General features: G+C 44.1%; 1 protein-coding gene across 2 annotated transcripts; it reads right to left on the bottom strand.

The window, feature by feature from the left end:
- On the bottom strand, positions 1 to 22,308 carry LOC135055589 (keratin, type I cytoskeletal 42-like). Of its 2 annotated transcripts, XM_063959820.1 has the most exons (6): positions 22,176 to 22,308; positions 8,069 to 8,225; positions 7,694 to 7,855; positions 6,832 to 6,945; positions 4,759 to 4,970; positions 1 to 308 (listed from the first exon to the last, which is right to left on the bottom strand). In XM_063959820.1, exons 1-6 carry the CDS (start codon positions 22,256 to 22,258, stop codon positions 275 to 277), a joined length of 762 nt encoding a protein of 253 aa, XP_063815890.1. In that variant the 5' UTR covers positions 22,259 to 22,308; the 3' UTR covers positions 1 to 274. The 2 variants fall into 2 exon arrangements, with proteins under 2 accessions (XP_063815890.1, XP_063815891.1); XM_063959821.1 differs by lacking the exon at positions 7,694 to 7,855 and having other exon boundaries at positions 22,176 to 22,307.
- Between the last annotated feature and the right edge of the window lie 5,685 nt (positions 22,309 to 27,993).

Here is a 27,993-nt window from a genome sequence, read left to right on the forward strand (position 1 = left end):
TTTTGTCACACACTCTTAATTTTAATCTCATATTTTACCAATACATACGATATCCAATAACAACAATTTTAATGTGTACCTATATATCTATATACATATATATATAAATATATATACATATATATATAGATTATATTATATGCATAGTAGTGCACCATTTCCATAGATATTCTTTTCATGTTTGTTTGCTTGTCAGTTTTTAATATTGTTCATTCCTTGTTGACAAGTTTCAAGTGATTTTACTATTAATAGTGACATTTCTCCAAGACCTTCTTTAACCTCCTATAATTGTTTCTGGTGATGAGATACTGAAAAGAAAAAAACAAACACATACCCGAGTCAGTGACAAGAACACACTTAAAATAGATAGATATGTACAGTATACAAATGCATATGTCATATAAAGACCAACTGCATAAATGTAATTTTTTTGTGGCTAGTATCTATGCATAGGTCTAAAGAAAGCTGGACCGGGCCTGGGCGATCTTTGGGGTGTGTGGCCTAATTGTGGAAGACCTGGCCACCTCCCCTTTAATAAAAACATAGAAAAAAAGTGTTTGCATCGCCGAGAACAAGGAGGTTCCCCAGCCAGGAGCAAATCCAGTGGCGGAGCGAGGAGTTTAGTGTGTTTGTCTTTATCCCTTCCGCTCACAGATGCAGAGGAGACTGCTGTAGTGTCAGCAGGCTCCCTGGCCATACTGGCAATGTGTGCTGGACTGAGGAGAGAGACTACTCCTGCTCATAGGTAAAAAGGGGGGTTACACCCGGGCCCCTGCATCAAGAACATGCTGGGGTAATTAGTACCCACCTCCCCACCCCCATACTGATTCATGGCTGGTTTGAGATGAAAATTTAAAGCTGCACTAATATTATGTTAGTGCAGCTTTCAATTTCCACAGAAACACACTAAAAAGTGAAGACTAACAGCCCTTTCACACCGCACAAATAACCCGGTATATTGCCAGGTCGACACACGTCGGTGTGCAGTATGTAAGGGCCATAATCGAATTCCAGGGTCGCCTGACATGGTAATTTAACCCGGGAATAAATCAGTGTCATTCCCAGGTTGAATAACGGGTCAGTGACAGCATGAACGGGTTTCCGGGTCGATGCGACACTACATGTGTCACTACATAGGGAGAGGTGGCGCGGAGATAAGCTCATCTCCCAGTGCCGCCTCTGCCCCCCCCCCGCCGCTATGGCAACAGACCCGGCAAATTGCAGGGTCAGGGAGCCAGCTATTAGGGTCCAATGCCGGATCCCGCCCGGGAAGGACCCATTTCCAATTCCCAGGTGGGATCCAGCATTGGCGATGTGCAAAGGGTATTATTACAAAAGCCACATCTTCAAAAAAAATATAGCCCCATTTATTTTATATTTTTTGTTTGTGTTTGTATTTATAAGCTGTGCTTACAGAAAGTGAAGAGTATAATGTGGCACTTTTTCTTTCTGCAATTGTTATTGTTAACTGGTCATCTGCTTGCATTGGAGGCAGCTCATGTAGAATAAGACATATTTTGCACCAGACACAGGCACAAAATGTGCAGGAAAAAGATGCAGCTTGCACGGCTCACAGGGCTGGCCGAATCTCAGTCTCTATAAGGGTAGCATACTGCATGCACTAGTTTGTTTACACCAGGAAAGAATAACACAGTATGGGAGACATTTACTAAGCAGTGTTAAGAGCGTAGAAGTGAGCCAGTGGAGAAGTTGCCCATGGCAACCAATCAGCACTGAAGTAACATCTATAATTTACATACTATAAAATGATACAGAGCTGCTGATTGGTTGATGGGGAAATTTCTCCACTGACTTACTTCTCCGCTATTATCACTGCTTAGTAAATGTTCCCCTATATGTGCTAGGTTGACACCAAGATAATCCAGTATTACAGTCTGTATACAAGGCTAACATTAGCAGATGTGGCTAATAGTGGTAACAGCAAATGCTAAGGCCATAGGGGGTCATTCTGAGTTGATCGCTCGCTGACGATTTTCTCAGTGCAGCGATCAGGTAAAAAACCAGCAAAACTGCGCATGCGTATGCACCACAATGCTCAGGCACGTCGTACGGGTACAAAGAGGATTGGTGCTGGGCGATGGATTTAGCGAAGATTCCATTCGCACAGCCGAACGCAAGGTGATTGACAGAAAGAGGGCGTTCATGGGTGTCAACTGACCATTTTCTGGGAGTGTTTGGGAAAATGCAGGCGTGTCCAGGGGTTTGCAGGGCGGGTGTCTGACGTCAATTCCGGCACCAAAAAGACTGAAGTGATCCCAGCAGCTGAGCAAGTCCAGAGCTACTCAGAAACGGCAAAAAACTTTTTCGGCCCACTCGGCTGCACACGCGTTTGCACACTTGCAAAGTGAAAATACACTCCACCGTGGGCAGTGACTATGCGTTTGCACGGCTGCTAAAAGTAGCTAGCGAGCGATCAACTCGGAATGACCCCCATAGAACATAAAACACACACAAAACAGAGTACTAAAATGATGTGTTCTATATATAAATCTGTATCTGGGTAGAGTTATTTCTACGTAAAATACATATAAATACAGATGCAAATACAACATTAAAGTACTAAGGGGTTTATTTACTAAGCCTTTAACGGAGATAAAGTGGATGGAGATAAAGTCCGGGCCATTCAGCTCCTAATAGACTTACCACAGGCTGTGTTTGAAAAATGACAGTTAGGAGCTGGTTGGCTGGTACTTTATCTCCATCCACTTTATCTCCATCCAAGGCTTAGTAAATAGATCCCTAATTGCGCTCAGTTAAATGCAAGCATCTGTTTATTTTCCTTTCAAAATGACAGGGGTATTTGCTTGTTGTGACAAAAGGATTGCAAATACAGAATCTCATAAATCAAATACCTTGCTGCAGCCACTTTGAGAATAATAATAGTTATCAGTTGAAGGGTTCAAGATGCAATCAGTTCACAGAAACATAGAAACAGAGAATTTGACAGCAGAGTAGAACCAGTTGGCCCATCTAATCTATCTGTGTATACAATCACACTGACACACTATGGTTCATTTTTGTTGGGAGCCAATTAACTTACTAGTATATTTTTGGATTGTTGGAGGAAACCGGAGTAGCCGAAGCAAACCCAGGCAAGCACAGGGAGAATATACAAACTCCACACAGTTGGGGCCGCAGTGGCTGCCGATCATTATCCTCATTAGTGCCTGTGTTGAACTAGGAGTGCACATACCTTGTTGCTGTAGTCTGCACACCTGGCATGTCTCCTTTTATCTATGTTGTGTCTCTCTAAGCTTCAGAAGGCATAGGCTCAAAATGCATCTAATTTCACTTCGGTAAGAAACGTGTGTATGCATGTGTTGTACCAAATGTGCAATCTGTGCCAGGAATATGTGCTGATGCCCAACTCTAAAACAGCAACTTCATGCATTCAGCCAATATTCACATAATGCAGCCTTCCAAATAACTACAAAGCAGTGTATGCAGTGCATGACGATCCACAGTGACTAATAGCATAATCCAATGATAAAACATAGTAGGATTAAGCAACCTAAACCACTTTACTAGCCTACATAATAAACCTTCCTATGTAGGTTGTTAAACCATGTAGACCTTAAATTAGCATCTTTATAACATGAGACATGATGAGAGGAGAAGCTACAAAGGGAGAAACAGAAAACGTTTAAATATTGATATCGATCTAGAATAGATATAGAAAATATATAACAATAGACATAGAAACATTAAAGATTTCATGCACACAAATCTCCTATAATCCTCAGGAAAAAGTAATTAGATTAATGAAAACCATTATATGATGAATGACTGTTGTTTAGAAGGGATCAGTGACATGCTGGAAGGGGTGATGGCCCTCATTCCGAGTTGTTCGCTCGCAAGCTGCTTTTAGCAGCTTTGCACATGCTAAGCCGCCGCCTACTGAAAGTGAATCTTAGCTTATCAAAATTGCGAACGAAAGATTAGCAAAATTGCGAATAGACACTTCTTAGCAGTTTCTGAGTAGCTCCAGACTTACTCGGCATCTGCGATCAGTTCAGTCAGTTTCGTTCCTGGTTTGACGTCACAAACACACCCAGCGTTCGGCCAGTCACTCCTCCGTTTCTCCAGCTACTCCCGCGTTTTTCCCAGAAACGGCAGCGTTTTTTCGCACACACCCATAAAACGGCCAGTTTCCGCCCAGAAACACCCACTTCCTGTCAATCACATTACGATCACCAGAACGAAGAAAAAACCTCGTAATGCCGTGAGTAAAATACCTAACTGCATAGCAAATTTACTTGGCGCAGTCGCACTGCGGACATTGCGCATGCGCATTAGCAGCTAATCACTCCATTGCGAGAAAAAAATAACGAGCGAACAACTCGTAATGACCCCCGATATCGGAATCCCAGCGGTTGGGATCTGACAGTCAGAATGCTGCTGTCGGCGTTCTGTCAGGATCCTGACTGTTGGGATTCTGACTGCATCCCTTTTAAAATTAGAACATATTGTTGCAATATAAATATTTAGTTAAAATAGCTACATTTCTTCAGCATATTTATGGTTACATCACAACAAGAAAATATATGAAACCAGAAGCAAAGTGGAGTATTGCCCACTACCTCTGCTGCTGTGCATGATGGTCAGTCCTACAAAAAATGCAAATGGCATGGGAAGAATTAACTATAATAGAATGTGTTTTCAAAACTCTATGAAAAAAAAATATCAGCTTTAAACAGCTCATTTGCGCCATTTGTAATGACAGTGTATAGTACCTACCTGATATCATGTCCATCCAGTAGATGTTTATAAGAGGCAATCTCTGTCTCTAGGTGGGTCTTCTGGTCCATGAGTACCTGGTATTCATCATTTTGCCTCTCTGGAATTTGTGACAGTTGTGCCTCAATATTATTGATCAAATCCTGCAATTGGACAAGTTGGGAACCAAAAGTTGTCTCGGTCTCCGTTAATGAGCACTCGAGCACTGATTTCTAAAATGATGAAGAAATAATGTTGTTTGGGGAGCCAATTTTATTTATTAACAGTTACTTATATAGCACCAGCATATTCTGTTTCATTTGCAATTGAAAATAACACTCTAATGAATCTTACAAAATTTCCTTTTACTGTCTCTCATTGTATTTCATAAGCACAGATCATTTACTGCACTTCAGATTATACACACAAAATGTGGTTTTCACTAATACCCCTTTTACACCACCTGAGGCGGGTCGCATCCGGGAGCCTGATACAGGAGCACCCAGGGTGCGACCCGCCTCAGGTGCTCCACCGCCGCTGTAAGCAACCCAGCATATTGCTGGGTTGGTGACATCACTGGTGACACCGGCGGCACTTAGAGATCATGTGATCACATGATCTCCAAGCGCCGCACGTCCACACACAGTGAACAGGAAACGGGTCGCATCAACCCAGCTCCCATTAAAACCGCACAGCGAGCCGATGAGAACACGTGTTCAACCCTGCTCGCAACTCAGTTGGAATATCAGGCCGCTTGACCCAGACCCGGTATTTCAACCCTGGCACCTTTCGGACCAAACATGAACACGGGTTATGTGCGTTCATGTGCCAATAACCTGTGTTCATAGCTGGCGGTCTGAAAGGGGTATTAATGTCTAATTAATATTGTTTTATTATTTACAGCAGAACCAAATATTTAATAATATGCAATGAAGAAATGCAGAGTGAAAAAAAGTTTACAATGTAAATTGTTCAGTATTACTTACTGTTCACTTTGTAATTTTTTTTATTCATTTGTAAAACAAAAGAAACATATTAAATGAAATGAGTAACAAATCTCAAAGCATAAATATGCCTTATGAAGTATCTGTGAGCAATTTCATTCTCAAATGTATGTAACTCAAATGCATGCAGACATTAAAAGCCTTTTATTACATATTCACTTGTGTGGCTCATCTCTAGTTATCGTTTGTATAGGGGATCAGTATGAATTACCCGCTGCCGGATGCCGGCCGTCAGTATACCGACAACAGCATCCCAGCCTCCAATATGCTGGCAGTTGGGCGAGCACAAAGAGTCCCCTTGTGGGTTTGGTGACTCGTTGTGCTCTCAACAGGTTCTATTCCCACTCTATGAGTGTCGTGGACACCAACGAGTGGGAATGGCCTGTGTGCGCCGGGATTCCGGTTTTCTGAATTGTCATCTTTCGGGATTCCGGCATCCGTATCCTGACCGCCGGGATCCCAACAGCCGGCAAATTAACTGCATCCCTTGTATAGGATTTGGTATAATAGATCTACAGTAATTAGATAGACGGTCAATAGATCGACCCCCATATGTTCGATATGCATTAAGTCAACAGGGTCAAAAGGTCAACATGGAAAAAGTAGATAGTAGAAAAGGTCATAGGTATAAGAGGTTGACAGGGTCTATAGGTCGACATGGAAATGGTCACTACAAAAAAGATCACCACAAGTTTTGAAAGTATTTTGAGCGTCATTTTGTATGTTAAATCATATCTGACCACAATTAGTGCAAACGTATACCCTCATATAAGCTTGCCTTTGCCCACCACCAATCGCAGCCCATGTGGATGGTAAATTAAGCAAAAGTTTACAAATATGTGAAAAATCACTCTAACCCTTCTTAGACAAAAGTCTAAATACAGTTGTGAACATAGGCAAAACAGAGGGCATTTCAAACTAGACCCAAATCAGGTGTCTTGCTGAGCTAGAACTGGAGAATCTGAAAGAGGATCATTCTTTTCCTTAATGCAGTAACATTTCACATTAATCAGTTTCCCTCCCTTGTAGCTATAATCTTTGTACAGATTGATTGATTGATTGATTGATTGATTGATTGATTGATTCATACCAAACTCAGCTCAGTCTGCAGCTCAATCTCCAGGGCTTGCATGGAACTTTTAAGGTTAACTAGCTCATTACTAAGGGACTTGAGATGTTCAGCTTCTGAGTTCAGCTCTGAGCTCTAAAAGAAGAAGAAACATAATGTGGTTATTATTTTTTTATGTTATATTTGTAGTTACAGACATAATTAAATGATCATTTGCCTATTATATAAAAACATAGATGTATCTCACATATTAGAAGGAAAGACATCAATTTAGAAAGTACTGTAGTATGAATGTGACACTTTATCTTAAACTATAACCTGGGCATTAAAGAACACCAGCTTGGAAATCTTCATTAACTTTGAGGGGTAAATTCAATTAGGTGTGGAAGCTGCTGGAACGGGTCTCGGCAGCATCTTTGAGTTAATTTCAAATAGAAGATTCTGCTTGCACTTGATTGCGGTATGAAAAAAAAATGCCTATCACAATGCATGGAAAAATGTGCAACGCAGGCATGTTGTGTTTAATTGAATTCACATCAAAATATGTCTTGTTTTTTGGGCACTGTTCCGCTGTCCCTCCTGTTTTGCATAAAATTGTATTAACTATAACATTTGAAAACTTTATAATTGCAGGGGTCAGGTAGGTGAACTAAAGGAAAAAAGTTGGCATACATACTGTACCTTGATAAGGGTTAATGAAACAATAGGAAAAGGTAAATTTACTGAATGGCTTATGATCTATTTGATACTGGCTAACTGAATTCCTTGGCTTGTGTGTTGCTTTGTTAGTGGCAACCTACTGAACAAAGGTGCTACATACAAAAGAATGAAAGCAGAGCAAGCTGACTAATCAAATAAGATTAATTTTGTTTGGCTTTATTACCTTGATAAGAAATATATCCTCAATTTCCCTCAGGCTCCTCTCCATCAGGTTCTCATACTGGCCTCTGATTTCAGACAGGGCTCTGTTTAGATCCACAGATGGAGCAGCCTTTAGATTCACATTGACTCTAATACCCAGTTCGGGCTGCAAAGTGCGCATCTCCTTTAATATCAAAATAAAGTGCTATTTCCAGTGTAATGGTGACACCATTGGTAACGTTACCCAAACAAACAAAACAATAAAATAATGTTTCTACAATGTAAAACAATATATATATATATTTTATATAATGTTATATGAATCGCAATACAGTATCACAATACTGTACTGTATACATTTACATGTAAACCAAAGATACTGTATATATCACTTTACCTCTTCCTCTCTGCTCTTCAGTTGGAGAAGCTCTTCATGGAGGCAGTGATCTTGGATTTCTAAGTCCTGTCTTTGATTGTTGAGCTCTTCCAGCTCTATTTGCAGCCGCGCAATGTCTGCATCAACACTATTCCTTATGTTATGTTCCATTTCATACCTTAGTAGAAATTAGCAATACATTTAGTTAAACTTATATTTAGGGGGAGATGTATCAAGATTTGGAGAGAGATAACATGGATAGATACAAATCAGCTTCTGTCTTTTTTGAAATGCAGCCTGAAAAATGGCAGTTAGAAGGTGATTGATTGATTGATTGATTGATTGATTGGTTGGTACTTTAGCTCTCTCTACGTTTTTTCTCTCCAAGGCTTGATAGATTCCCCCCTTAATATGGCTGCAAACATATAAGCAACAACAATTTTAATTTAATTTATATGTCAATTGATCACAAGGCTTACTCATTTATCAAGTCATCTGTAGCCAAGTGGACATTATCTATTTGCAATATAATCCGCATATTCTCCACTGTGATTGAGGAGACCTGCAATGGATACAGCACAAACATTGCACTAATATCTTTCTGTCATATATACAGTAGAGACTGAACTCACACTTAAATAAATGTGTTTTTATGAGTTTTTTTTCTTTTGGTTTTATGTCACCTGAGTCTCGAGCTCTGTGATGGTCCTAAAATATTGGCTGGAGTCAGGCAATGATCTTGGGGTATTGTTTTCATACCACTCACAGATCTTCATCTCCAGCTGGGTGTTCTCATGTTCCAGGGAATGGACCTTCTCTAGATAGGATGATAGTCGCTGGTTAAGATGTTGCATGGTTTGCTTCCCATTGTAACTAAGCAGGCTAGTTTTCTTCCAATCACTGTGGCTTGCAAAGTTTGCTAGAATGGTGCAATGGCTGTAGTTATCATGTACACTCCACTGTCCAGAGTCAGAAGAAAAGTGTGTGGAAAAGGAGATTTTTGTGCTTCCATGGTCACTTTGAGCCTTGTAGTGACTACCATGATGTGAAGAGATGTAACTGAAGGCTTTAGGGTACTGACCACAAGTTTGGCAGGGTCCATAGATATATCCAGAGTATAAGTGGCTGACACAGTGATTCATGATCCTTTCTCAGCTTTCTGTAAATCAAAACTTCAACCTGTTGTTGGTCCAGCAGATAAAGTATACTCCACTCTGTGCTTCCTTTATATGTAGTGGAATTCATTAAATGTGATCATTGTGTTGGCATTTTGCACCCATCTGATTCATTCTGTTACTTTGAATATGCTTTAAATAAGTATTAGTAATAGATCTCAATTCAGGAGATTAGTAATGAAAATGGTGGAGTGTCGCGATGCTCAATGAAGTGTACTGAAACCATTTAACATTACAGGAGAACATTCACCACATACTTTTAACATCACATTTTAAAGTAAGTACAATAGTTGGAGCATTGCTTAAAAACATAATAATTACTATAAACATTGACGTATTACCATGCACGTGAAATGTGTCATTGCTTAGTATGTGTCATAATTTCTTGGAGTATTTGTTGATATACAGAAAAACATAATTTTAATAAAAGTTCTAAATTTCTTAATGTTATATCTTTTTTTTAATACAAGCAAGGATCCTGTAATCAATTTTACAAAGTAAATTGGCATGGAAATATTCTCAATGATTTATGGCTATTGAACCGGTATGTGGAGATCTACGGAGTCTCTATATAAGTGACATACATTATGACAGTTCTCACTTTGACATATCAATTGTTTTGGTCTCTAAATTAGCCTAAAAAAAAATTAGCTTAGTGAAAACCCAGCTACTTACTGCTCCAATAATACGGAGTGAGAAAAGGTAGAGGCTAATCTGGCCATACATGCTGCTTTGTTTCTACAATTTGGTTTATTTCTTTTTTAAACAAATTACAATCATACTCTCTCGGAAGTCGTGGGAGGCTCCCGATTTTTTGAGATAGCCTCCCGCACCCCAGTGCAGGCAGATCTCCCGCATCCTGCCCGCAGCCTAGTGAAGAGGGGAGGTTGAAGAGATAATCACCGGCATTCGGTTCTCCATAGGGAGGGGCTAAAATGATGCAAATCATGTAATTTTAGCCCACCCACGGACCTGCGAATTATGTTTTCATGAAGTGTAGGGTGGGCCTTGATGATGTCAGATCCCGTCCCCGTCCCCTGAAGTTCCCTGCAGCATCTCCTCTCCGGGCTTCTCCTGGAGAGGAGAAATTAAATGTAGGTACAGGAAGTATGTTGCCAATAGAGTGTGTGCACCTTTCATGATTGCAGTCTGCTCCTATGGAGGTACTAGGTCTCAATCAGAGCATCAAGCAATCCACACATAATGCTGATGAGGTTATTTGCAACTGTGCATGCGCTCTCATTCTGGAATCCCGTACAACCGAACACATTCATTACATAGAGTGTATACACATAGGTGCTGTTGTGATCGTTTCAGACAGTATCAGAAAGGTGGCAGAAAAATGATGGGCAATCCTGGGTGATGACTGGGTGATGGTTACTAATGGACACAAAAATGAGCCATTTGGGGGTGTATTATGGGAGTGTCACAGGCATGTCAATGCAAGTAGTTACATGCAGAGATGCAAGCATAGGAGCAAATTTGTTATGGTGCGACAGATGGTGGCATTAAAGGACACAACAATCGGTATTACAGCATGAACAGGTGCTAAAGTGGGTGTCTCAGTCCTTGCACATTCGTCCACTTGCAAGTAAACAAAGGAAAAACTTTGTAGTGTCATTTGCATAAACTCACAGATGGGTGACTGCTAATAGATGCTGCAGCATGCACTTCTGTGTGCGACTCAGAATTAGGCCCACAGTGTGACTGTAGAACCCCATTAAGAAGTGTGTAAGTGTGTACAGCTGTTAGCCATATTTTAAATGGTAAAGACAGTACAATTATTAGTAAATTCTCTAAATGACTTCCAATTCTGATTGCACAGTAATCACCAGAGTCATTGCTACTGTCCTCAGTTTCCCAAACCGTCAATGTGATGTCACCATTTACTTTATTAATCAAATCTATTGTCTCTTGCTGTCCTGTCACCTCCACATTGGAAGCACTCATAGAATATACCATTTTGATACCCAAGATGCAACCAGTCGTTCCTCATCTCTCCTTCATCTACTGTACTTCAACTCCTTCCTACCTAGCACTGACCAGTGTCTATACTCACTTCAATCCACCCTGAATGAAGCAGCTACTGGCTTCTCATACCATATACTGCAAATCCTTAATATGACTCCCTGTATCATTCAGAGAATAGTTTCTCACCGTCAAAATAATCTTCCCTATTCTCTCTTACAGTGTATGTGACCTGCGCCTTCCCTCTGGTAATCCCCTCTCATTACCGCCTGTAGCTACAATACCGCCTGTAGTGCTCTTCTGCTCATGTTGCTGCACTGTTCCTGCTGCCAGAGGGCCTGACTCAGCTGTACACAGACCAGATCTCGCAGTGATTGACTACCAGCGGTCTGTGCATGCGGCTAAGTCACACTGTGTACGTGCAGTTATGGTGTTGGATTTATTTGTGAAGTGATTCATAGTCAGGGACCGTTTGTGGGCGGCAATGGGAATGCAGTGACTCAGACGTAGGAGTACAGTATCACAACTATTTTTGTGGAGTGTCTCAGGCTGAGCAGGTTTGTCCCTACCATGGGACACCCCCTCTGGCTTATCCCACTTCCAGTCCTACCTAAAAAAGGGCCTAATTCAGACCTGATCGCTCCTCTACGTTTTTGCATGGGCTGCAATCAGATAGCTGCTGCACAGAGAGTGAAAACTCGCACCGTGCAAGTGTGCGAATGCATGCGTAGGCCGTGCGAAAACTTCGCCAGACAGCAGACATCTGCAAATCCATTCACAATTCACTCGCTATCTAATGATTTTTCCAGTCTGTGCACAGCTCAGGACCTACTCCTACAGTGCAATAGAATCAGGCTGATCAGGGCCGGAGATGATGTCATACACCCTCCCGGAAAACGTTTGAGAACGTCTGTGTATTTTCTGACACTCCCAGAAAACGTCCAGTTACCACCCATAAACGCCCAGTTCCTGTCAGTCAACTTGCGTTTTCCTAGTGATCGAAATTTTCACATCATTCTTTCGCAGTTTGACCTCTTGTGTGAGCATTGTGAACCATACGCATGCGCAGTTGATCGATAATCGCCCGTCGTGCGGAAACGCACAACAGCGATAATGTCTAAATTAGGCCCTTAGTTAGGTGGCTGGCATCTTCTAATCTTGGGAGTGTGACGCTTGAAATTCAGATGTATGAAGTAGCCAGCTACTGCCTCTTCATGGCAGTCATCAGTGCTCAGTGTAGGTATACTGCGTTGAAACTGCTAACCCAAATGACATTCTATCATTCTCCCAATGCTTTAGATGCCACCTACAACCTGGACTAATGGTAGCGGAGGCCTGTTCATAGAATTTGTTTTCAGATTTACTTAATCTCTTCTTTGTCCCTATTATATGTATACTACATGGTCAAACATAAGTAGATACCTGAACATATCACCCAGACATGCCTGTTCAAACCCTCATTAAAAAAATATGGGCATTATTATAAACTTTGTCCCATCTTTGCTGGTATAACAGCCTCCACTCTTCTAGGAAAACTTTCCGCTAGATTGTGGAGCATGGATGTGAAAATTCTAATCAATTTTATCATTAGTGAGATCATGCATTGATGTTGGCCAAAATCCCTGACTCACAGTGGGTGTTCCAACTCATCCCAATGGTGTTAAATGTTGCTGAGGTCAGTGATCTGTGTTGGCCAGTCATGTTATTGCTGTAGTATGACTCTTGTCTTTTAGATTAAGATATTTGGGGGGATATTTATCAAAGCTTGGAGAGAGATAAAGTACCAACCAATTAGCTCCTATCATTTTTAAGTCACAGCCTGTAAAATGACAGTTAAGCTGAATACACACTTGATGATATATCATCCATCCAGTTGAAGAGACAATATATCATTTGTGGATCTGATATAATAAATGAAATAGTGGGGAATTAACAAGGGTAGATTGGCCACTCGGCTCACCAGGAAGATTCTGGGTAGGCCAACATGTCTGTGGGGCAAGTTTTGTGTGTTGTCATGTGGCCCCACCCCCCAGCATGACAGACAGCGCACCACACTCATTACGCTGCATTGTCCCCATTCATTCTGTTATTTCATATCTGAAGTACAGCAATTTTGCCATCCAGTGATGCTGCCATTGCTACACGGTATGTTATAGGGCCCTCATTCCGAGTTGTTCGCTCGTTCTTTTTCATCGCATCGCAGTGAAAATCCGCTTAGTACGCATGCGCAAAGTTCGCACTGCGACTGCGCCAAGTAACTTTACTATGAAGAAAGTATTTTTACTCACGGCTTTTTCTTCGCTCCGGCGATCGTAATGTGATTGACAGGAAATGGGTGTTACTGGGCGGAAACACTGCGTTTCAGGGGCGTGTGGCTGAAAACGCTACCGTTTCCGGAAAAAACGCAGGAGTGGCCGGAGAAACGGTGGGAGTGCCTGGGCGAACGCTGGGTGTGTTTGTGACGTCAACCAGGAACGACAAGCACTGAACTGATCGCACAGGCAGAGTAAGTCTGGAGCTACTCTGAAACTGCTAAGTAGTTAGTAATCGCAATATTGCGAATACATCGGTCGCAATTTTAAGAAGCTAAGATTCACTCCCAGTAGGCGGCGGCTTAGCATGTGTAACTCTGCTAAATTCGCCTTGCGACCGATCAACTCGGAATGAGGGCCTACGTCTTGTGCTGCCCATGTCGGGCCACATCTACAGACTCTTACAGGGCCACTTTTAGTTTCCAATCCACCCCTGGTCTCAGACACAACTGCAGCAAAAGATGCAAGGAAGGCCGCAATTGCGTACAATAAGGCACCTTCAACAGACCCCACCTCCTCATCAGACCACACCCCATAAGGGCTGCTTCCATACATTTTCCAGGGCTGGTTTTCTATGCCAATCTGCCCCTGGGAATTAAGATGGTAGTACTTTTGGTTTTTGTGTCTGAGTTAGCATAAAATGTTAGAGGAAAGGTTTTACCTTTTATTCCTGGATGTCCTTATTTAAAATGCCTTTCTTGTATTAAACAAATATCTTTACGTTTTAAATGTTGTAGTATTATAGTGATTGCTTATTGTATTATTTAATCCATTGGTGTTGATGTTATTTGAAGTAAGAGAGGGGTATGTATTAGTGATGAGCGGGTTCGGTTTCCGAGAAACCGAACCCCCCCGAACTTTACCCTTTTTACACGGGTCCGAGCTATACTCGGATTCTCCCGTATGGCTCGGCTAACCCGAGCGCGCCCGAACGTCATCATCCCGCTGTCGGATTCTCGCGAGATTCGGATTCTATATAAGCCGCCGCGCGTCGCCGCCATTTTCACACGTGCATTGAGATTGATAGGGAGAGGACGTGGCTGGCATCCTCTCCGTTTATATAGTTAAAGTTAGTTGATCTGATTGCTACTGCTTAGCTTATTGTGGGGAGGATTAGGGAGCAGCTGTTAGGAGGAGTACAGTGCAGAGTTTTGCTAGTTTTTTTTTTATCCGTTCTCTGCCTGAAAAAAACGCTCCATACCATATCTGTGCTCAGCCTCACTGTGCTGCATGATATATCTGACTGTGCTGAGTGCTCACACTGCTTAATTGTGGGGGAGACTGGGGAGCAGCTATAGCAGGAGTACAGTGCACAGTTTTGCTGACAGTGACCACCAGTATATGTTTGTCTGCTGAAAAACACTCCTGTGGTGTCTTTTTTTCTTTATACTATAAGTATAAACGCAGTCTGCTGACAGTGTCCACCAGGTCCATTATACTGTATATAGCAGTACGGTAGGCCACTGCTGTACCTACCTCTGTGTCTTCAGTCACTCGTCGTCATACATAAAGTATACTATCCATCCATCTACATTGTATACCTGTGGTGTCTTTTTTTCTTTATACTATAAATGCAGTCTGCTGACAGTGTCCACCAGGTCCATTATACTGTATATAGCAGTACGGTAGGCCACTGCTGTACCTACCTCTGTGTCTTCAGTCACTCGTCGTCATACATAAAGTATACTATCCATCCATCTACATTGTATACCTGTGGTGTCTTTTTTTCTTTATACTATAAACGCAGTCTGCTGACAGTGTCCACCAGGTCCATTATACTGTATATAGCAGTACAGTAGGCCACTGCTGTACCTACCTCTGTGTCTTCAGTCACTCGTCGTCATACATAAAGTTTACTATCCATCCATCTACATTGTATACCTGTGGTGTCTTTTTTTCTTTATACTATAAACGCAGTCTGCTGACAGTGTCCACCAGGTCCATTATACTGTATATAGCAGTACGGTAGGCCACTGCTGTACCTACCTCTGTGTCTTCAGTCACTCGTCGTCATACATAAAGTATACTATCCATCCATCTACATTGTATACCTGTGGTGTCTTTTTTTCTTTATACTATAAACGCAGTCTATTGACAGTGTCCACCAGGTCCATTATACTGTATATAGCAGTACGGTAGGCCACTGCTGTACCTACCTCTGTGTCTTCAGTCACTCGTCGTCATACATAAAGTATACTATCCATCCATCTACATTGTATACCTGTGGTGTCTTTTTTTCTTTATACTATAAACGCAGTCTGCTGACAGTGTCCACCAGGTCCATTATACTGTATATAGCAGTACGGTAGGCCACTGCTGTACCTACCTCTGTGTTTTCAGTCACTCATCGTCATACATAAATTATACTATCCATCCATCTACATTGTATACCTGTGGTGTCTTTTTTTCTTTATACTACAAACGCAGTCTGCTGACAGTGTCCACCAGGTCCATTATACTGTATATAGCAGTACGGTAGGCCACTGCTGTACCTACCTCTGTGTCTTCAGTCACTCGTCGTCATACATAAAGTATACTATCCATCCATCTACATTGTATACCTGTGGTGCCTTTTAGTTGTGCGCATTAAAATATGGAGAACAAAAATGTGGAGGTTAAAAAAATAGGGAAAGATCAAGATCCACTTCCACCTCGTGCTGAAGCTGCTGCCACTAGTCATGGCCGAGACGATGAAATGCCATCAACGTCGTCTGCCAAGGCCGATGCCCAATGTCATAGTACAGAGCATGTAAAATCCAAAACACAAAAGATCAGTAAAAAATGACCCAAAAATCAAAATTAAAAGCGTCTGAGGAGAAGCGTAAACTTGCCAAAATGCCATTTACGACACGGAGTGGCAAGGAACGGCTAAGGCCCTGGCCTATGTTCATGGCTAGTGGTTCAGCTTCACATGAGGATGGAAGCACTCATCCTCTCGCTAGAAAAAAGAAAAGACTTAAGCTGGCAAAAGCACGGCAAAGAACTGTGCGTTCTTCGAAATCACAAATCCCCAAGGAGAGTCCAATTGTGTCGGTTGCGATGCCTGACCTTCCCAACACTGGACGGGAGGAGCTTGCACCTTCCACCATTTGCACGCCCCCTGCAAGTGCTGGAAGGAGCACCCGCAGTCCAGTACCTGATAGTCAAATTGAAGATGTCACTGTTGAAGTACACCAGGATGAGGATATGGGTGTTGCTGGCGCTGGGGAGGAAATTGACAAGGAGGATTCTGTTGGTGAGGTGGTTTGTTTAAGTCAGGCACCCGGGGAGACACCTGTTGTCCGTGGGACGAATATGGCCATTGACATGCCTGGTCAAAATACAAAAAAAATCAGCTATTCGGTGTGGAATTATTTCAACAGAAATGCGGACAACAGGTGTCAAGCTGTGTTTTGCCTTTGTCAAGCTGTAATAAGTAGGGGTAAGGACGTTAACCACCGCGGAACATCCTCCCTTATACGTCACCTGCAGCACATTCATCATAAGTCAGTGACAAGTTCAAAAACTTTGGGTGACAGCGGAAGCAGTCCACTGACCACTAAATCCCTTCCTCTTGTAACCAAGCTCCTGCAAACCACACCACCAACTCCCTCAGTGTCAATTTCCTCCTTACCCAGGAAAGCCAATAGTCCTGCAGGCCATGTCACTGGCAAGTCTGACGAGTCCTCTCCTGCCTGGGATTCCTCCGATGCATCCTTGAGTGTAACGCCTACTGCTGCTGGCGCTGCTGTTGTTGCTTATGGGAGTCGATCGGCATCCCAGAGGGGAAGTCGGAAGACCACTTGTACTACTTCCAGAAAGCAATTGACTGTCCAACAGTCCTTTGCGAGGAATATGAAATATCACAGCAGTCATCCTGCTGCAAAGCGGATAACTGAGGCCTTGGCAGCCTGGGCGGTGAGAAACGTGGTTCCGGTATCCATCGTTAATTCAGAGCCAACTAGAGACTTGATTGAGGTACTGTGTCCCTGGTACCAAATACCATCTAAGTTCCATTTCTCTAGGCAGGCGATACCGAAAATGTACACAGACCTCAGAAAAAGAGTCACCAGTGTCCTAAAAAATGCAGTTGTACCCAATGTCCACTTAACCACGGACATGTGGACAAGTGGAGCAGGGCAGACTCAGGACTACATGACTGTGACAGCCCACTGGGAAGATGTATTGCCTCCCGCTGCAAGAACAGCAGCGGCGGCACCAGTAGCAGCATCTCGCAAACGACAACTCGTTCCTAGGCAGGCTACGCTTTGTATCACCGCTTTCCAGAATACGCACACAGCTGAAAACCTCTTAAGGCAACTGAGGAACATCATCGCAGAATGGCTTACCCCAATTGGACTCTCCTGGGGATTTGTGGCATCGGACAATGCCAGCAATATTGTGCGTGCATTACATCTGGGCAAATTCCAGCACGTCCCATGTTTTGCACATACCTTGAATTTGGTGGTGCAGAATTATTTAAAAAATGACAGGGGCGTGCAAGAGATGCTGTCGGTGGCCAGAAGAATTGTGGGCCACTTTCGGCGTACAGGCACAGTGTACTGAAGACTGGAGCACCAGCAAAAACACCCGAACCTGCCCTGCCATCATCTGAAGCAAGAGGTGGTAACGAGGTGGAATTCAACCCTCTATATGCTTCAGAGGATGGAGGAGCAGCAAAAGGCCATTCAAACCTATACATCTGGCCACGATATAGGCAAAGGAGGTGGAATGCACCTGACTCAAGCGCAGTGGAGAATGATTTCAACGTTGTGCAAGGTTCTGCAACCTTTTGAACTTGCCACACGTGAAGTCAGTTCAGACACTGCCAGCCTGAGTCAGGTCATTCCCCTCATCAGGCTTTTGCAGAAGAAGCTGGAGACATTGAAGGAGGAGCTAAAACAGAGCGATTCCGCTAGGCATGTGGGACTTGCGGATGGAGCCCTTCATTCGCTTAACCAGGATTCACGGGTGGTCAATCTGTTGAAATCAGAGCACTACATTTTGGCCACCGTGCTCGATCCTAGATTTAAAACCTACGTTGTATCTCTCTTTCCAGCAGACACAAGTCTGCAGAGGTTCAAAGACCTGCTGGTGAGAAAATTGTCAAGTCAAGCGGAACGTGACCCGTCAACATCTCCTCCTTCACATTCTCCCGCAACTGGGGGTGCGAGGAAAAGGCTACGAATTCCGAGCCCACCCGCTGGCGGTGATGCAGGGCAGTCTGGAGCGAGTGCTGACATCTGGTCCGGACTGAAGGACCTGCCAACGATTACTGACATGTCGTCTACTGTCACTGCATATGATTCTCTCACCATTGAAAGAATGGTGGAGGATTATATGAGTGACCGCATCCAAGTAGGCACATCAGACAGTCCGTACGTATACTGGCAGGAAAAAGAGACAATTTGGAGGCCCTTGCACAAACTGGCTTTATTCTACCTAAGTTGCCCTCCCTCCAGTGTGTACTCCGAAAGAGTGTTTAGTGCCGCCGCTCACCTTGTCAGCAATCGGCGTACGAGATTACTTCCAGAAAATGTGGAGAAGATGATGTTCATTAAAATGAATTATAATCAATTCCTCCGTGGAGACATTCACCAGCAGCAATTGCCTCCAGAAAGTACACGGGGACCTGAGATGGTGGATTCCAGTGGGGACGAATTAATAATCTGTGAGGAGGGGGATGTATACAGTGAAAGGGGTGATGAATCGGACGATGATGATGAGGTGGACATCTTGCCTCCGTAGAGCCAGTTTGTGCAAGGAGAGATTGATTGCTTCTTTTTTGGTGGGGGCCCAAACCAACCAGTCATTTCAGTCACAGTCGTGTGGCAGACCCTGTCGCTGAAATGATGGGTTCGTTAAAGTGTGCATGTCCTGTTTATACAACATAAGGGTGGGTGGGAGGGCCCAAGGACAATTCCATCTTGCACCTCTTTTTTCTTTCATTTTTCTTTGCGTCATGTGCTGTTTGGGGAGTATTTTTTTGAAGGGCCATCCTGCGTGACACTGTAGTGCCACTCCTAGATGGGCCAGGTGTTTGTGTCGGCCACTTGGGTCGCTTATCTTAGTCACACAGCTACCTCATTGCGCCTCTTTTTTTCTTTGCGTCATGTGCTGTTTGGGGAGTATTTTTTTCAAGTGCCATCCTGTCTGACACTGCAGTGCCACTCCTAGATGGGCCAGGTGTTTGTGTCGGCCACTTGGGTCGCTTATCTTAGTCACACAGCTACCTCATTGCGCCTCTTTTTTTCTTTGCGTCATGTGCTGTTTGGGGAGTATTTTTTTCAAGTGCCATCCTGTCTGACACTGCAGTGCCACTCCTAGATGGGCCAGGTGTTTGTGTCGGCCACTTGGGTCGCTTAGCTTAGTCACACAGCTACCTCATTGCGCCTCTTTTTTTCTTTGCGTCATGTGCTGTTTGGGGAGTATTTTTTTCAAGTGCCATCCTGTCTGACACTGCAGTGCCACTCCTAGATGGGCCAGGTGTTTGTGTCGGCCACTTGGGTCGCTTATCTTAGTCACACAGCTACCTCATTGCGCCTCTTTTTTTCTTTGCGTCATGTGCTATTTGGGGAGTATTTTTTTCAAGTGCCATCCTGTCTGACACTGCAGTGCCACTCCTAGATGGGCCAGGTGTTTGTGTCGGACACTTGGGTCGCTTAGCTTAGTCACACAGCTACCTCATTGCGCCTCTTTTTTTCTTTGCGTCATGTGCTGTTTGGGGAGTATTTTTTTGAAGGGCCATCCTGCGTGACACTGCAGTGCCACTCCTAGATGGGCCAGGTGTTTGTGTCAGCCACTTGGGTCGCTTATCTTAGTCACACAGCTACCTCATTGCGCCTCTTTTTTTCTTTGCGTCATGTGCTGTTTGGGGAGTATTTTTTTGAAGGGCCATCCTGCGTGACACTGCAGTGCCACTCCTAGATGGGCCAGGTGTTTGTGTCGGCCACTTGGGTCGCTTATCTTAGTCACACAGCTACCTCATTGCGCCTCTTTTTTTCTTTGCGTCACGTGCTGTTTGGGGAGTATTTTTTTGAAGGGCCATCCTGCGTGACACTGCAGTGCCACTCCTAGATGGGCCAGGTGTTTGTGTCGGCCACTTGGGTCGCTTAGCTTAGTCACACAGCTACCTCGGTGCAAATTTTAGGACTAAAAATAATATTGTGAGGTGTTCAGAATAGACTGAAAATGAGTGGAAATTATGGTTATTGAGGTTAATAATACTATGGGATCAAAATGACCCCCAAATTCTATGATTTAAGCTGTTTTTTAGGGTTTTTTGAAAAAAACACCCGAATCCGACAAAAAAATTTCGGGGAGGTTTTGTCAAAACGCGTTCGAAACCAAAACACGGCCGCGGAACCGAACCCAAAACCAAAACCCGAAAAATTTCCGGTGCACATCACTAGTATGTATGAGCCTGGTGAAGATGGCCTAACATCAAAGCCAAAGGTATAATGTGGCTTGTATAGTGGTGTTGTAAAGTGCACAAAGGATCCCAATTTTTATGGAATTTTTAGATGGTATTGTCCTGCAGGCTGGTAATAGCCTTCAAGGTAGAGAAGAACCGTGTACAATGAATCATGTACTATTGCAGGGGTAGCCAACCCTGGTCCTCGAAAGCTACCAACAGTGCAGGTTTTCCATGTCTCCTCACAGAGTCCACCTGTGGATCTTTTAAAATGTGACAGTTAGTAATAACTGCACATGTGCACCTGCCAGGTGAGCTGGAAAACGTGAACTGTTGGTAGCTCTTGAGGACCAGGGTTGGCTACCACTGTGCTATTAGATATTTGGCCATATAGCATATGTGCATGGTAAGTTTGTCAATGTGAATATCAGTATTGGTTATGTGGTTTGCCAGACCCTAATAGGTACTGTATCCCTGTTTGACTCAGACTAGGTCAGAGCCAAGACCTGTATCAACCTGACTGGTAATATATTAGTGTCAGACCTGCGATTGTGCAGACCCCCAAGTCTTTAAATAGTGAGGGAAGAGCCTAATATAAGAGTTACAATTAGTATTCTATCACTCTCCATTATATCATACATTTTTCTTATCTGTCACTACCCATGGAAAATGTAAAGGGGCCACAGCTCCCCTGACACCCTATTACAATTACACAGTCTCTGCGACACAAACTAACACTCCCTCTGCTTCTAGCAACAAATAAGAATTATAGCCTAACCATAGTGATCTAATAGCTTATTTAATTACCCGCTTCTGGGGCGTATCTGAAACTAGACTAATAAAGGAACACTTTATTTACAAAGGAAGTATAACCCTTAGTTAAAGAAATGTAATAAATAATAATGGTTACAGATTAAATAGACAAATGTGTTACAATAATAAAAGAAGAAACCTTCTGAGTTGGGGGACACAGCCTGAAGTCTAGATCCAGGCTTCAATTAGAATTGTTCCCCAAAGTTTGACAAAGAGCAAAATGCTGCCATACCTTTTATCAACTCCTCTCCCCTCAAACATAATAATGGTGATTGGCTTGCCGGTTAATAACCCAGGGTGCATGCTAGCTAGCACCGCCCATGTAACTTTTAACCTAAGAACAAATAACTGTACATAAGTTCTGCTGTGTGGTAGCCACATGAAATGTGATATGTTTAAACTCCATTACTTAAGCTATAAAATTATTGTAAACAAGACTGCTCTGTGATGTGTGAATGGGTAGATACCTAATTTCTTCCAAATCATATGACCTAGAGACTGTGGAGTGTGCCACAGTGCATGCGATTGCACCACCAGATAATTCCCACATCCTCGACAGCAGCAAAAGAGGTCAGGAGCATGTCACATAACTAGTGTCAGGTGGTGATGCAACTGACAGTTGGTCAGGAGTGAGAGCTGTGGCAACCATTTTGAGAAACAGGAGCTGTGCTGCTGAAGTGCTGGCTAGCAGAATGGCAATGTGTGAGCAATGCAGCATGATAGAGACCAGGACTATGGGCCTAATTCAGATCTAAAGGCAGCAGCAAATTTGTTAGCTAGTGGCCAAAACCATGTGCACAGCAGGGGTGGGGGTGGGGGGCAGATATAACACGTGCAGAGTAAGTTAAATTTGGGTGCGGTGTGTTTAAACCATACCTCCCAACTTTCTTCTTTGTCAAAGAGGGACAAAAGGGGTAAATGGGGCATGGCCTATGAAAAGGGGATGTGGCTTCACGGGAGGACCCGCGATTGCAAGCCACGCCCCTGTTTTCGTCACTGAGGGGGCATGCTCAGCACTCCGTGAGCTGCTGGCATGCCCCCTCTCCTCTGGTCTCCACTGAATACGCACAGCGTCTCTTCACCACTGCTCTGCTTAGCAGAGCAGCGAGTGCAGGAGCCTTCCAACTGCCCCCCCCCCCCCACCGCCGCGGGACACTGCGACCCGCGGGTGGGACAGAAAAAAACGGGACTGTCCCACAAAAATCGGGACAGTTGGGAGGCATGTTTAAACTGAAATATAAATTGCAGTGTAAAAATAAAGCATCCAGTATTTACCCTGCACAGAAACAAAATAACCCACCCAAATCTAACTCTCTCTGCACATGTTATTTCTGCCCCACCTGCAGTGCACATAGCTTTGCCCAGTGCCAGATTAAGGTCCTCATGGGCCTGGAGCTGAAATTTCTGAAGGGACTATAATGTGCCACTGCAGGGGGTTTGACCAGCATGGTGGGTGCGTGGCAACTGATATGGGGGGTGGTCAGTGATGATTATGTAAGTCAAGAGTCTGCATTTTGATTCCTCAGAACATTTGCATATAGGGCAGCATAAAAGCACAAGTACAGAAGATCAGATAGAGATTACAGCACTGTCTCACAAGCCTTTCTCTATTTGTTCCACCAGAACCATGTGTAAAAAAAGGCTCCAAATTACATGTGGTTCAACTTGGAACACTTGGCATCCCCGAAAGTGGGGTGGTATTCATGTGACCGCCGGTCAGCTGACCGACAGTCACATGACCTCCTCCACCAGCCCGACGGGTCACTGTCCCGATGGTCGGCATGCCGACCAACAGGGACTATTTCCACTTGTGGGTGTCCACGACACCCATAGAGTGGGAATAGAACCCATGGCGACCGCAGGTCGCCACCGAGCCCGCAAGGGGCTTGCTGCACTCACCCCTCCCCGCCGGGATCCCGGCGTCGGTAAGCTGCCGGGATCCCGGCGTCGGTAAGCTGACCGGCGGTCAGGAGACCGCCGGTCAGCCGTACTACACCCCCGGAAGTGATATCACCTCCTATAGTACTCTAGCAGCAATATTAACATAGGTCTCTAAGGTCCAAGTGCAATAAAAAAGCATACCACTAGCATTAAACTGTCAAACACTTTTAATGTAATGTGATTGGTCAGGCAGAGTTGTACCGCTTTGCCTGTAACCTCAGGGTACCACATGAACATCAAGTGTTACTGACGTACCAGATCTGTACGCACTGGAACACAAAACTACAGTTACAGTAGCTACTCCTATGTAACACAAACAACTTCTAATGCAGCTACAGTGTACATCTATAGGCCAGTAAGCACCATATCATAGCAATGATCTAAAGTTTTGAAGGACTAGCTAAATTACAGGAAAAATTCTGAACATCCCTTTATCTCATGCCAGCATGGCTCCAACAGAGAACATACCTAGGCATGCATTGCTAGGAAACTCAATGTAATATGAGCATATTACAAATACAAATATATATATATATATATATAATATATTTATATATTCCACCAATAACCTGTGTAACACCATGGCTCCACTGGAGAAAGAATAGGCCGCACTCCTGATGTTTTTTCTAGTATTATATTATTTAATCGAAATTCATACAGTCGATTGAATAATATATCACTTGAAAAAACGTCAGGAGTGCAGCCTATTCATATACAGTGCCATAATTAGACATTTTAGCGCTGTGTGCAAGAAACAGCATTGGCACCCCACATATTTAAAATAGGGCAAGTGCGCATCATAAGCGCGCGCCAAAATTAATACCAATTCATATTACATTGCACAGTAGTATTGTTAGGGTCTCCTGCCCTGTGCTGCCACGTCGTCATGGCAACCGGGAGACAAGTGCTAGTGGAGTAACCTGAGCGCAGCTGATACTCCGGTTCGGGTCTTTTGCTGTGCAGTGGTTATAGGCTCTGTGCACGGCAGGGGATCCGGTGCTGGTTTTTGTGCTCACAGTCTGTGAGGTCTGAGTGGGCCGTGGACAGCACCTGCTTTATAAAGCCTCTTTTCAGGGTAAGCAGATGCTGCTGAATCTCTGTTGGTTAGTCAGTTCATGAAAGTTAGCCAGTACTGTGTAGCTTTGTATTTGTTTGTTGCTTACTGCAAATAGGCCTGGGGATTTGGTATTACACTCTGCCAATCCAGACCTAGCAGTAAGACTGGAGTCAGTCGTTTAGCTTGCTGGGGTTCTGTTATTACTCTGTGAACTTAGCAAGTTTGCGGCTGTATTCTAACACTTGCCTGTCTAATCCTGTCTCACTGTGCTAGGTGTCAGGGGTCAGTTTAGTGGCAGTAAGCTTAAACCTGTGCACTGCAAGTGAGAATCAGGATTGTGGAGGCTCTCCTTGTGTCTATCATTCCATCTCTGACCAAGGAGTTTACTGCCACACCCGTTGGTAACCCTTTAGGGTTTTGCTGTTGCCCTTAGCAACAGCATTTCGGGTTCTCTACGTATTAAAACACAACATCTTGCTTTTTACATCTGAGCAGTTCTAATACAAGGGAGATACCCAGTTCCTTAGCCTCTGGGCTTCTCTGTTCACTGTGTGTGTATTTTGTTACCCTATCACCTTCTGTGTACGTTATGTCATATTCCCCAGTTTGTCTGTGAGTCCATTTGTTTTGCATAACAGTTCAAACACCAGTACATTCCTGCAGACACTGGAGTGCATAACAGTTCTGACATTAGTACTTTCCTGCAGGCACTGGTGTGCATAACATATTCAGCAGCCTAATACTCCTGTTGAAATTTTGTGGGAATATGGAGCATACCCCTCAAAATACGTTGCAACAGGTGGTCGATCAGGTGCAGGTCCTGACTCGGCAATTTAATGATTTGTCCATTAAAATGCACACCTCCCAGGCTGCTGGCGGAGCTCCCGCAGCAGCAGCACCTGCAGGGGTTAAGGAGCCGAAAGTAAATCTCCCGGATCGTTTTTCTGGAGATCGCTCGCAGTTCTTTTGTTTCAAGGAGAGCTGCAAGCTATACTTCCGGCTTAGGCCTCAGTCTTCTGGGTCGGAGATTCAGCGGGTGGGCATAGTGATTTCCTTGCTACAAGGAGACCCACAGGTCTGGGCATATGGGTTGCAGCCTGACTGTCCGTCGCTTAAAAGTGTTGATGCTTTTTTTACGGCACTGGGCATGTTGTATGATGACCCTGACAAGACGGCCTCAGCCGAGGCTCAGATTTCGATCCTTAAGCAAGGGCGAAGGCCAGTTGAGGTTTACTGTACGGAGTTTCGGAGGTTGGCCCATGATACCCAGTGGAATGACCCAGCCCTGAGACACCAGTACCGAAGAGGTCTTTCTAACCAGATAAAGGACCAACTGGTACAATATCCCTTGCCTGATAGCTTGGATCAGCTCATGCAGTTATCCATCCGGGTGGATAGACGGCTGAGAGAGCGTAGGCTTGAAAGGGAGACTGAGATTTCCTTCCTTCCCAAGGGAACCTCAGACTCTGAGGAATTTTCTGAAGAGCCTATGCAGATTGGGGCTATCCGCCTCTCCTCGCGTGAGAAGACGCGGAGGAGACAGCAGGGGTTGTGTTTGTACTGTGGGAATAAAGGTCATGTGGTAGTATCATGCCCAGAAAAGCCGGAAAACTTCAGGGCCTGAGGGTGATGGGAAATATCCTGTCAGGCCAGAAGTCAGAATTTCCCAAGAAGACTTTTATCATTCCGGTGACCTTGAAGATCCTCGGTCAAACTGTCAAGACTGAGGCCTTTGTGGACAGTGGGGCCGACGGGGTTTTTATGGACCGCCAATTCGCCCTAAAACACTCTGTTCCCTTAGTACCCTTGGCATCGGAAATTGAGATTTGTGGGTTAAACGGGGAACCATTATCCCAAGGTAAAATTACCTCTTGCACTAGCCAGATTTCTTTGTTTATTGGAGCCACACACTCTGAAAAATTGTCCTTTTATGTGACTGTCTGTACTTTTGCCCCATTGGTGTTGGGGTTACCCTGGTTAAGGGCCCACAATCCTCAATTTGACTGGGTCTCTGGGGAGATTCTTAGTTGGGGTACTGATTGTTTCAGGAGTTGCTTGAGCCTTCCAGTCAGGCTCTCGCAGCTAAGTTTGCCAGGATTGCCAGGGTGTTATGCAGATTTTGCGGACGTGTTCTCCAAAAGAGTTGCAGAGGTACTACCTCCCCATCGCCCCTATGACTGTGCCATTGATTTGTTGCCAAATGCTAAGCTTCCCAAGAGCAGGTTGTACTCCCTGTCACGTCCTGAGACTCAGGCTATGGCAGAGTACATTCAGGAGAACTTGGCTAAGGGATTTATCAGACCTTCACAGTCTCCAGTTGGGTCGGGGTTCTTCTTCGTGGGTAAAAAGGACGGTTCGTTGCGACCCTGCATCGACTTCAGGGAATTGAACCGTATCACGATTAAAAACTCATACCCACTGCCTCTCATTTCGGTCTTGTTTGACCAGCTTCGTACTGCCACCATTTTTTCTAAGATTGACCTACGCGGTGCGTACAATCTAATCCGAATAAGAGAGGGGGATGAATGGAAGACTGCCTTTAATACCCACTCAGGGCATTATGAATATTTGGTGATGCCTTTTGGGCTCTGTAATGCCCCGGCAGTCTTCCAGGATTTCATGAATGATGTGCTCAGGGAATATTTGGATAGATTCTTAGTTGTATACTTAGATGACATCCTAATCTTCTCCCATTCCCTGGAGGAACATCGGAAGCATGTACGCTTAGTCCTCCAGAAACTCAGAGACCACCGGCTTGGGGCGAAGCTGGAGAAGTGCGAATTTGAAGTTCAGCAAATCGCATTTCTAGGATATATTATCTCCCCAGATGGTTTCCAAATGGAGGGTTCCAAGGTACAGGCAGTCCTGGATAGGGTGCAGCCCACTAGTTTGAAGGCGCTTCAGCGTTTCCTGGGCTTTGCGAATTTTTATAGACGATTTATCGCTGGATTTTCGTCTATAGTGGCGCCCTTGGTGGCACTCACTAAGAAAGGGGCGGATGTTGCTCACTGGTCTTGTGAGGCTAAAGCGGCTTTTGCCCGTCTCAAAAGGGCATTTGTTTCGGCCAAGGTGCTGCGACACCCAGATCCAGAGCGTCCTTTTGTGGTGGAGGTGGATGCCTCTGAGATGGGTATTGGGGCAGTGCTTTCTCAGATGGGAGTGTCTGATAATCGCCTTCATCCCTGTGCTTACTTTTCCCGTAAATTTTCGCCTGCCGAGATGAATTATGACGTGGGTAACCGGGAATTGTTGGCTATTAAGGATGCACTCGAGGAGTGGAGACACTG

The sequence above is a fragment of the Pseudophryne corroboree genome, chromosome 3 (assembly GCF_028390025.1).
Source record: "Pseudophryne corroboree isolate aPseCor3 chromosome 3, aPseCor3.hap2, whole genome shotgun sequence".
Lineage (NCBI taxonomy): Eukaryota > Metazoa > Chordata > Amphibia > Anura > Myobatrachidae > Pseudophryne > Pseudophryne corroboree.

Bases quoted from the DNA above. Each gene is read 5' to 3' on its own strand.
- LOC135055589 (XM_063959820.1), bottom strand. From the start codon at position 22,258: ATGTGGGAATTATCTGGTGGTGCAATCGCATGCACTGTGGCACACTCC. The intron at 6,946-7,693 runs GTAATAAAGCCA...TTCTTCTTTTAG, and splicing joins AGGATATATTTCTTATCAAG to AGCTCAGAGCTGAACTCAGA. The intron at 309-4,758 runs GTAGGTACTATA...TTTTCTTTTCAG, and splicing joins CTGGATGGACATGATATCAG to TATCTCATCACCAGAAACAA.